General features: G+C 55.9%; 1 protein-coding gene across 1 annotated transcript in view; it reads left to right on the forward strand.

Moving 5' to 3' along the window:
- Positions 1 to 5,019: 5,019 nt before the first annotated feature.
- CSDC2 (cold shock domain containing C2) overlaps positions 5,020 to 11,724 on the forward strand; it is a 17,772-nt gene continuing 11,067 nt past the window's right edge. Inside the window, exon 1 of the mRNA XM_009290027.2 lies at positions 5,020 to 5,247. Coding sequence (XP_009288302.1) covers positions 5,023 to 5,247 — 225 coding nt within the window. The 5' untranslated portion in view covers positions 5,020 to 5,022. The remainder of the gene's footprint in view (positions 5,248 to 11,724) is intronic.

Below are 11,724 nucleotides of genomic sequence, written 5' to 3' on the forward strand. Positions count from 1 at the left end.
AGAGGCTGGGCGGGCGGGCGTGGGCTGCGGTGGTTCCTGGTGGCCCCCGTGTAGGGGGGTGGGTTCGGTCAATATAAACGTAGAAAGGCCCTCAGCGACCGTGCGCCCTGCGCCGGGCTGCTCTGTACCTCTCCTTCTCCCCCCTCGGTGTCCCCCCGCGCTGCCGCCCGCCGGGCAGCGGTTTCCGTGCCGCAGCTATTGTTTCACTTGAAACAACCCACAGTTGCAATTACTGTCATGTCACTTACCGTTTTCGTAAGCTTCAATCCCGACAGGGCAGCAGAGATCAAAGTTTGCGTCTCTCCGAGAGCCAATACTTCAGCTATTTGCCTGCCTACACAGCAAAACTGGGTGGGTTTATAGCCCCCTTGTGCCTGGAAGGTATTCTTCACGGCGGCGACTGCCCAATACTTAGGTCGAGGTTATTATCAGGTACAAATTGGCATCACGTAGAGCTGGAATAATTTATTCTTGAGTGTTAATTTAAAAAACCCCCCATGGTATGATTTTGCAGGCCTTGGTGCATTGTGCAGTGAGGTAAGCAGCGTGAGGGATGGTAGAAAACGGGGTTGTGCTAATGTCTGAAATTTGTTGGGGAAAATGAAAGGAGGTTGTTTGAAGTGTGTTTAAAAAAAGATTTGCCAGGAAAACCAAACATCTCTGGCTGACAGTCAAAACTGCACTGTCGGCACAACGGCTTTGATGCAAAGGCTAAGTATGTCATCCCACACACCCCCCAGCAGCACGTAGTGGGACAGTAATGAGTGTTTTAGATAAGAAATCACTAAATGTTGAGCTGTCTTGGAGCGGGAAGGGGAAAATGAGGTTGCAAATACCGTGGCTAGGCCTCATTAACGAGATACCTGTCTTGGCCAAGGAGTTTCTGATCTCTTCGCAATTACTCCTGTTTCACCAGGATCTGTTGGGTTGTTGGGTTTTTTTTAAATGAACATGGCTGGTCTGCACATGTTTGTCATGTATGTATTAAATGGGGGGCCCAGGAACAAGTTTTCCCCTGTCACCTGAGAAGAGCAGCATTTTTCTTGCAGCAGCATCTACCGTCTCAGCAAGGAGCTCTGCTGCCAACGCAGCAGACACCGCTCTATCAGAACACCACAACCCAAATCCCCAGGGTATCTTGCTCTTCTCGTCCTACTTCAGGGAGCCTTACAAAGGCTCTTTTCTCCTGCACTACGGTCGCGGCTGCGCTAATCTCGGCGCGGCACAGTTTTGCTGGCACACATGCCACATCCCTTGCTGTTCTGTCCTGGCCTCACGCAGGTCTGGCAGTGCAAGGCTTGACCTTTAGCTGGAGTGCAGGTTTTGCAGGTATCTGTAGCTACTTTTTCAGAAGAGAGAATAGTTGCTGACACTGTCCCTCTTCTGATGGCAGGGGAAGAAATAGCCTTGGTATCACACGAGGAGGTAGGAGTTAGACACTGTTGATATTGTCAAGGTGATCACTCTGAATGCTTTTGTATATAAGAACTGTAAAGTTAAATAGGGGCAGAGGTTCAGGGGAATAGTAGGCTGAATACCTGGAAGAACATGAGAGATGGAGAGAAGTGGATTTGGACAGAGTCATATCACACTTCCATTTCTAGCCCATCCTTGAGCTAACATTTTTCATGCTTCCGATAGCCATGCCCCATCGGGGGCTGTTGGATGCCCAATATGAAGCAGATGCATCTCCCTTCAGCCTGATCCACAGCCCCCAAAAAACAGCTGTGTGAGCAGCGGGTCTGCGAGGCCTCGCTTCATACTGGCTTGTGTCTTACGGTTGGGTCTTTGGTGCCTCGTAAAGTGCAGGCACCAAGCAAGCTCTTCTAGGGTGGGGACATGCAGAATCTCTCTCTCCTGCATCAGCTCTATCATCGCCAACAAGGGCTGAGTGCTGCAGGCTGTTCCTCGGTATGGATGACAGGATTCCTCTTCTCTATGCAGCTATGTATTTTGGTGAAACTTGCAGGTACTTTGATACTACTCTGGGGAAACTGAATTGAAATGTATGGAGAGAAAGCTGGCGATGGCAGTGTCGGATGAGCTTCATTGCCTTAGATACCAGGCTACAAACACCACCAGAGCTGACTGGCAACTGGCAACTTCTCAGCCTCCACCAGTAACATCACAGGCTGTGGGAAATGATTTCCAGTCTCACCTTCTGCAGGTAAATCCCCCGGTCCCAAGTGGTGTGTGCCTGGGCCTTTGTACACGTGACGGATGTTGCTCTGTTACCACCTAGGTTTTCTCCCTGGAGGAATTCCGTATTTCATAAGCACCATCTCCAACGTAAAAATATAAATGAAAGCCAAACTTTGCCTCGTAAAACATGGGTGTTGTCTCAACTCAGCTATTGATAGTGCTCAGAGTTACACTATATTTAACGCTGCAGCTAAGGTATCTTGATGTTGGAGGTTGTGTGAACAGCCTCATTTTGCTGAGTGGTCTCTTTTGTCCCAGTAGTACTGACAAAATGAATATCCACAAATCCGTAGCGCCTGTACACACCTTTTCATACATAACCATAAAGTTTCTAGAGTCTCTCTCGGCAGTATTGGGGCTTTTCCGACATTTGGGAGCATGGTTCTCGGTTGCTGTTTTTTTTGAAGCTTCAGCTGCTGGAATCCAAGGATTGCACAGGGATCTTTCTGTCACTCAGAGAAAAATCCCAGACATTTCTCATTCTCACGATTGTACAGGAGAGCTGGAAAATACTATTTGAAGTTACCTGAAAGCTCAGTAACCTGGAGGAAAATGAAAGAAATACTCAAATTATTTTGTTTAAGATCTCCTCTGCCCCCACATCCCCATGGCTGTTGGGGAAAACTGGCTCAGGGACGTTGGAGGAGGTGGGTGGTAATTTGCATCTAGACTGTTTTGGCCCTCCTTTGATTGACTCCAAAGGAATTATGTATCTTCTCACATACAAAGTCCTCCATGCTCCTACCTTTGCTTCCGTCTCTGCAGGCATCTCCGGCACCCCCACTCCCACTCTCCGTTTGATCAAAGCTTCTGCTCTTCTCCTTTTATCATTTTTGCATGCTTTAGAGTCTCTGCCTCCTCTGCTGCAGCACATGCCCAGACCCACCTTCCAGTCAAACATACTTTGAGTTCCCCGTTAGTGACACTCATCTCCTCTGTTCAGTTTATATTTTTTAACACGTCCAGCTGGGCACATGGCTAACCCTGGTGTACCACAAATCAGGTGGGGAAGTACAGGTATTTATAATATTCAATGTACAAATATTAAACGAATGGCTGGGGAAGAAGAGGGCATGCCCGTACTGCATGTCCCCAGCACTCTTCTGGCCTCCAGCTGTTTCCAGCTCAGGACCCTCCTGGTCTGGATGTGTAGAGCTGTCCCCCAGGAGAGGATGGACCACCTCAGGAGAAACTCGGAGTGGAGACTGAGAGCTGGCTGGGTTTCTCCTCCCCTTCTTCTGCAAGGTTTTGAAGGGTAGACTGGGGAGATGAGCCTTGTGGTCTCTGTAGGGGGTGAATGTGGCTCCTGTTTTGTCATGGAAAACTGCTTGAAAAGCCACAAGCAGAGTGCGACGGGCAATGGCAGAACCCACTGGCACTTAGGGTTTCAGTGCTTCTTGGTGGTCTTGCCATGGGCTGGTCTCTTCTGTCTATGGAGCCTTTTTCTGCACTATAGTTCATTGACAGGAGAGACACAACTGCTTTATGATCCGGTCCCTCTGCCAAAGCCCCTGGGACAGCCATGGATCAACACCCAACTACCTGGATGGATGGATACAGCCAGGCGGAGCAGTCGTGACCCTGCCTCCTGACTCTGCCCCATGCCTCGCGGCTTCCCACACAACTTGTACGCCACCCTGCAGCCCCGGGGGTCGTTGGTGGAACAGGTCCGGTTGGCACCATCGCGTTCAGCTACTTAGAATGACTCAAGGAAGAGTCATGTTTAAGAAACCAAAAGCAACCCACAACCACCCTGCGTCACAAGACACCCGTGACAGCTCCCTGCAGCACTGACACTGTGTCATGGTTGTTCGGGGTTCTTGCAAATTTTATTCCAGGATCACAGGGACCTGAGGGGTAAGGTGCTGGTGTGGTCCACCCTTCTGCTCCAAAATGAGCCCAGTATCACCTAAATTCCCCCCAAAGGATGCCTACCCAGCCTGTTCTTAAAAACCTCCAGTAATGGAGACTCCGGTGCTTCCCCAGGCAATCTACTTGAGTAATTAACTGTCTGTTCTGTTAGAAAGCATTTCCTAATGTCTAGCATCAGTCTTGCTCCTTGCAATTTAAACCCCATTACTCCTCACCCTATTCCCCAGCAGACGCAGCAAACGATTGATTCCTGTCCTCATTGCATTGCCCTGTGCCCCCAAGAGAGAAAGTCTCGGGCCAGTTTGTGACATTGCCTCTGCCCGCGGAGATGGCTCTCCTGAGCACGGTCACGCTGGCACAGGGGAAAACAGAAAGGAAAGATCTTTTGGGGTTGGGGGGTTGGCATAGTGCACTGCTAGAAATGAGACCTTTAGAAAGCACCTGGGTTTGTGATGGCTGCGAGCCCAGAGCGGGGAAGCGAGGTCGTAGGGTGGCTTTGTGGCATGTGCCCCCCATGCTCCCCTGCTGTGCCGGGGGTGACCGCAGCACCCATGGGTGCTGGGGGGCTGCAGACTTGGGCAGGCGGGGAGAGTGGCTGCAGCGGCACCAGCGGGACTCGGGGTGACAGGGGAGAGGTTTGACCCGTCACGGGGAACCCTCCTAGTCCAGACCTGTCCTCCTGGCCCCATCCCCCCCTCCGGTGACTTCCCACCCCCTCATCCCGCTGTCCCTGCAGCCCATGGGGCTGCCCCATTGCGTCCGGCCGTGCCACCGATGCACGTCACTTTGCATAACCGGAGCGATGCAGCCCCCCGGGGCTGACCCTCATCCCCTCCGGCCCCCCATACAGACTTGCTCCTTTAAGCCTAGCTCAGAAATGACCAGGCTGATCCCTCCCACCTGCCCGCTCTCCCTGGCCTGGCCCTGACGTCAGGGGAAGGCGTGTGGATGCGTGTGTGTGCGAGGCGCACATCATACACACATCAGATACCACAGATCTATCAGCAGGCAGCCGGCAGGCAGGCAGGCAGGCAGGCAGCCGGAGAAAGATCCCCAGAGCCGGGCTGCAGGCAAGACCGCTGCTCCTTGCGAGGTAGTGGAGAAGCGTTCGGCCCCGCCGAGCACCGATGCTTTGCAGAGTGCAGCTCCAGGGAGCCCGTCACTGCTAAGGAGGTAAGGGGAGGCACAATGGCCATCCAGCTTGCCTGGGCTATTGTAGCTGGAGGTTAAACTTCGTGCACCGCCTTTTTCTTTCAAACCTGCTTTTTCCTTTTGACGGCGGAGAGGTGCAAGGGTGAAGCGTGACTTCCCTCCTCCGGTCTGGTTATTCCCCACCAGCCTCAGGAACAATAACTCCTCTGGGGGTGCGGTGGCGGCGTTGCACATCTGCTTTGGCTGGGGGGCAAATAGCCGGGGCTTTGCCATGGAGGGCTGAGATCAGCTGGGACCCAGCTCTCAGACTGCCGTGTGGGGGGCAGGTGATTTATAAAAAAATCTGTCTTATTAAAGTGGGCTGATAATGATGGGGGCTTGAATTGGGGTTTCTTTGGGTCTGGCTGCACTATTCATTCCTGCAGACAGCAAGTTAGATCCACAAAGGAGGAAGGAAGGACGCGGATGAGGGCATTTGCGCCAGGTCTTTGAATAGACACTATTCTAATTAAAAAAAAAAACAACAGAACAAAACAACTAAATCCCACAAACTTGGTATTTGGGAGTGATGATTATGCATATATGCTTAAAAGGTAAATCAAGCCTCCATGATGGCTTCTCCCTTTGCTTCCCCTTTGCATCTGTCAGCCTGCTTGCTCTTCCCCATGGCCTCCCCGAGAATTGGGCAGCCCAGCACTGACTAAGGGAGCTTTTTATAATCGATCCATAAAGGTGACATTCATATTTTAGCGCTAAGCAGGCTGTATCGTAGGCAAGACTATCTCAGCAAAGATCCCTGGAGTTGTGAGCGTGATTGGCTTAGCTGGGGAGGGGACGCTGTCAGTGTGTATTCCCCAAAAAACGCCTAGTTTATTTTTCCTATAGTAATTTGTCTCAGCAAAGGGGTTTTTAACATGCAGGGTAGGCAAGGAAATTGCTTTGATTGGTATTTAACTCTTAACGGCATGATCTGGTAACCAAAAAAGGGAGCGGGGGGGCTGAGAGGCTTTCATTAGCATCGGACAGAGACAGCATTTATAAAAACCTGCCAGACGCCGAGGCTGTGAGCCTCCTCTGAGGAAGGGAGGATGGAGAAACGTAGCCCGGCGAGTGCTGCGGTGGCCCTGCTTGTGGTAACCCCTGCCTGGAGCTATCCTGGTTCCCCAGCTGGTTCCTGCCCTTCATGGCAGCCCCCCGGGAGATGCTGATTCGGGATCTCGGCTGGCCACCACGTTGCTGGTGGGTCCCTCGGCGCGTGAGTGTGCCAAGCAGCTGAAAAATGGGATTTTTGTTTTTGCATCAACCTCTGGGGACACGCTCCCACGTCTGGAGGGGTGTAGCTCTTCTCTGTTTCAGCCCGTGTCTAGACAGGCTGGGTCTGGGGGGGCATCAGCCTCCCTGAGGATGGCGGCGGGCCAGAACATCGCTTTCCCTGCTCTGTGGGGTGAGGAGATGGCTGCCGGCAGCCGGATGCAGAGATGGGCTGTCTTTGACGTACAGAGACCTTTTTGCTACTGGGGTGGAAGGAGCAGGGAGGTAAACCTGACTCCTAAACTGGGGCCACTGGCAGTCACGAGGGATGGAGAAAACGTGATGGTGAGTGGCAGGGAAGAGCCAGTGCGGGAGCTCGCTGGAAAAGGCAGCAGAGGGAAGAGAGCCTCCAGCTCCTTGGCTGGGGCAGAGGGAGCGGTGACACTCGGGAGACCCGAGCGTGGTGGCAGACAGCATCCAAGCCGGGGATTTGCAAAGGGACATGGCGGCGTGAAAGGGAACGGCCCATAAAGGCGACAGCAGGCCAGCTGAAGGGTCACGTCCAGAGCCGGAGCGTGACAGCCACCGGCAGAGCGGCCGCCCGTCCCTTCATCTGTCCTGGGCAGCCGGGGGGGTTCCGGCGGATGGGAAGGAGCACAAAGAAGCGCCACGCGGGAGGGCTGACTCGCCAAGGGCAATTAAGCCAATTAAATATGTATTCCCCCGCCCAGCCGAGGGACGTGTGTGAGGGGTTTTTCTTCGCCGCCGCTAATGAACGGGGAGTGGCAGACAGAGGCTGGTGCCTCTTCAAAAGGCTCCTTCCCCCCTTCTGGGGGACCTTGAAAGGCTGTTTAGTTAAACAAGGTCACAGCCAGCACCCAAGTCAATGTGTTTGGCTTTAAAGAGAGGGAGAGTGACAGTGATTTTATTTGATAAACCGCAGACCTTTCAGTCGCTGGTGATGAATGGGGTACTTGGATCTCGAGATAAAAGCTGATGTGTCTACTGCCTGTCTGCCTTAATTGGCCTGGGTTTCCTGTGTTCGCCTGCAAGCGCTCCCGACTGTCAGCTCGGCTCGGAAGCCTGCCCTCCGAAAAATATAAAAGCAAAGCTGGCTGCTGCTGCCGAAGGAAACCCTGTCACCAGAGGGCTCTGGGGTTTTGCTCTGAGATGGTTTCTTTGGGGAGGGGGGAAGATGGACAGGGTGGGACGTGTTTTTTACGAAGAGCATCCTTCCAGGGAGTGCTGGGCTTGGTGCGGCTTGCACACGTCCTTGGCTCGGAGGACTGTCACCCCGGGGGACCCTTGGAGCAAAGCCACAGAGGGGAGACAGGGAGGAGCGAGGTGGAGGTCTGGCAGCAGCAGTGGAGGGGAGGGTTATGCTGGAAAGGCTTCCCGTGCCCTGCGGCAGAGCCGGGCTGCTGCAGCCTCTGCTCGCCTCTTCAAGTGACACGGATTTTGTCCCGACACCATATACCTGTGTGGGATGGACACGGTGTTGTGGGTGGTCTGCCAGGCTGGGAGAGACCCGGGGTGGGGAGAGATGCTCTCTGCCCCGGCGAAGGTTAGCATGATTGCTGGCAATGGAGGAGAGGGGGGAGAATGCCTCCCGTGCCCCAGGTGCCCCCTCCTTGTCGCCTGCTGGGGCTGCAGCTTGGAGAAAGGGCTGGGGAGAGGATGGTGGGGTGGAGCACAGGGAGGGAAGGAGATGGACGGGAGAGGCTTTCCCTGCTCCCCGGCTGGGCTGGGAGGGGAGGAGACATCGGTGAGGACATACTTGTGTCTCCCGTCTTCTCTCAGCCCGCTTTTGCCGTGAGTTTAATTTCCTCGGTCCCTTTGTTTGCTGCGGGGATTTAAATGAGTTGGGAGGCAGGATACCGCCTCGGAGCCCCCGTGGTGCCAAGGCTCCCGCTCAGCCTTGGCTTCACTGGCGCCGGCAAAGCCGGGAGTTCAGCTGCCAGGCCCCAAGGCTGACCCACAAATTTGGGGTGCTCGAGCCAGGCACTGGTGAGGGGCAGAGCGCTGCTGGCCGTGGGAGCCAGCCTTGGCATGGCCATAGGACGGGGGTCTCTGCTCTAGCCCCTGCTCCAAGCAGGACTTAGGTGCAATGCCTCAGTTAGAACAGGCTGCTCAGTGACGTGTCCGGGGGGGTTTGCATACCCCTGAGGACGGGGATCCCACAGCCTCGCTGTGCACTGTCCCCGTGCTCATCCTGGTGAGCTGCTGCCCCGCACCAGGGCTCTCCTCCACATCCCCATGGGCCAGCTGAAGCCCCCCAAAGTGCCTGCAGGCAATCGCGCCCAGCTTGTTCTCCCATGTGGGGCAAGCTCAGCTTGTGGGGGCAAACGGCAGCCCTAGGAGGGCACCCTCCGCTGCTGCTCTTGGGCCTCAGGAGCGGGCTGTCTGCCTCCTCTCCCCCAGTAATGCCCAGCATGCTCCTGCTCCCCACCACTGCTCATCCCCCAAACCAGGGAGCGTTCCAGGGCACCCTAGCCTGGGCTGGTCCCACAGGTGAACCTGGGGCAAACCCACTCTCAGTTGCCATTTCATCTGCCCACGCCATTTTGTCCATGCAAGGCTCCCCCTCTTGCACGCCTCTTCCCCTTCACCCATTTTTCTTTTGCCTTTGGGAAACTTCCATTTTTCCAGCCCCTTGTGGACCCGCCAGAGGAAGCTCTTTCTCCTGGCGCCAACCAACCCCCTCAGCATACTAATAGTTTGCTCCAAGCATCATTATTCAGGTTAAATACCCTCCATTGTCCCTAATCTGGTGGGGGAACCGAAAGGCCTCCTCAGCAAAAGCGCACACAGAGGAGGCACGCCGTGGTGAAGCCATTTTCATAGTGGCGGCTCCATGATGTGGCAGAGAACTGAGGGCTGCTTCCCTCAAATTGTCCTGCTTGTCCAGCCCTGACACCTGCTGGGAAGGTGCCAGATCCTGCAGCGACGCCTGGGGACCACATCCCTTTTTGCTGCCCAAAAGCGGCCAGGCTGCTTGCCAGTGCAGGCAGGGTGGTCGGGTGGGGGCCACAGAGAAGGCAGAGAAGCCGCTTGGTGGCTGCCCTGGCTTTTGGGTGTCTCGCTTGGGCGCTCCCTGAGCCTCTCTGAGCTCCTCAGGTATGGGGCAAGGAGATGGTGAGCCTGAGCCTGGAAATGGGAGAAGGAGATGCTGAGCCAGGGCATGGGGGAAAGAGATGCTGAGCCTGGGCACAGGGACAGGAGATGCTGAGCCTGGACATGGAGGCAGGAGATGCTGAGCCTGGGCACAGGGACAGGAGATGCTGAGCCTGGCCACGGGGGCAGGAGGTGCTGAACCTGGGCATGGAGGCAGGAGATGCTGAGCCTGGCAGGCCAGGAGCCGAGCAGCCCCGGTGTGGGGTGGGCTGTGGAGCAGAAGGCAGGCGCATGTGCTCCAGTTGCTTCATGGCAGAGAGGAGCAGCTGAAGCGCATGAAGGGTTTGGTGCAGAGGTGGATGGGAAGCCAGCAAGGGGAGAGACGTTTCGGAGGGGTTTGCAGCCATGGCTGGAAGTCTTCTCGGAGGGCAGGAGGAAAGTGGTGGCTTCTGCCTTGGGGTGGGACTCTAGTGTGGCCTCTGCCGCCTGGACGTTGGGGTGAAGCTCGGCAGGGCTGAGAGGGGGCAGCTGTTGGGACACTAGCTGAGGCGTGGATGGGCACCAAAGCTGGACTGGCAGCCGTCGGGACCCAGTGGCAGGCAGACCCCCAGGCAGGGGAAGCAAGCGGAGGTGGACGAGGGGAACAGGAGTTGCCTCATTCCTCCCCGAAATTTCAGCTGCTCTAGAAACCTTTTCCCATGTCCTTGGTGCCTGCTAATTTCAGAGCGGAGGTGACCCCCTTTCGCACGTCCCCCCAGGGCCTCTGCATCTCAAGGGGCCACAGATGAGTCAGAAACCAAATTAAATATTCTCTGGATTTCCCAGTGTGTGCAGGTGTTGTCCCAAAAGATGCCACATGCCCCAGTGGGGTGGGAAGAGCTGGAGGGGGTGGCGGGGAAGGGGATGGTAACTCCATGGGATGTTGGGCTCCTCAGCTCCGGGTGATGGGGAAAGCCCTGAGCCTGAGGGGTGATGGAGACGGGTGAGCCCCCACCCAGCACCCCCAGAAAGCAGTGCCCCCAAGCAGCCACTGGCGTGGGGCACCCCGAGACAGAGGCACCCGGCATCAGATGCAAGCTACTGATGGGAAGAGAAATCAGCAGAGCAAAGGCTTTCTGAGCAAGCGGCCGCAGTGCTGATCACACACTAGAGCATCTCACTGGGAGGCTTAAAAATGCACACACACACACACACACACACTCCCCCCCCCCAATTTCATGCTCCGGGTGGTTCGGCGAGGACAGCCGTGCCCAAGCTTGCTCTGACTCCTGCTCTTTGGTAGGCAACCTGGCCGTCAGGCCACATCTTGCACATCCTCCAGCAGCCGAAGGTTGCGGGGTTTCTGCCCCTTGGGGCTTTAACTCCTTGCAAACTGCATGATGCCAGCCCAAAACTGGAGCCCGATGACCGCAGTGGCAGGAGGTTGTGCTTGTGTTGTGGCTTGTCTGAGGTGCCCAAGGGGTGTGTGTGCTGCCCGCGGCCCCGCAATAGCCTCCCGGTGTCCCTTCCCCGTAGGGATGTGCCCAGGCGGGCAGTGAGCCGCTGGCTCGGGCTGGGGTTGGGTCCTAAATCCCATAGCGCTGAGGCAATCTCCAGTGGTGGGGAGACCTCAGACCCCTGACCTTGACCTGCCTGTTGTCTCAGCCTTTTTCCTTCACCCTTTTAGCAGAAATCTTGGGCTGGGGGGAGATCTTGGAGGCCAGGGCTGGGGGCCTGGGCGTGCTGGCACTGCATGGGCATCCTTCCCAAAATGGTCCCTGCCCGTGGCAGCCCGTGCTCAGCTGCTCCTTCTCCCAGGGCGTGCTTTTTAGCGACTTAATCTCTAATATGTGGGATTATCCTGGAAAATGAAAGACAAAGCCACAGACCAGGCTCGTTCCTTCCCTCAGGCTTGATTTGCTGGAACATCCCAGGTTGCTCCAAGCCAGGACGGGCTTACCGGGGCGATTCCCAGCGCCAGAGGTTGGTGTCCAGTACCGAAGGCCGGCGGCATGCTGCCTGCCCCCACAGATGTGGGGCCAGGAGCAGAGGGGGCAAATCCTGACAGCAAACTGCCCTCACCAAAAGCCCCCCCGGGGGGGGGGGGTTACTCCCCCCCCCCCCCCCCCCCCCCCCCCTCCCCCGGCCCCGCAC

The sequence above is a fragment of the Aptenodytes forsteri genome, unplaced genomic scaffold (genome assembly GCF_000699145.1).
Source record: "Aptenodytes forsteri isolate BGI_AS27 unplaced genomic scaffold, ASM69914v1 Scaffold284, whole genome shotgun sequence".
Taxonomy (NCBI): Eukaryota; Metazoa; Chordata; class Aves; order Sphenisciformes; family Spheniscidae; genus Aptenodytes; species Aptenodytes forsteri.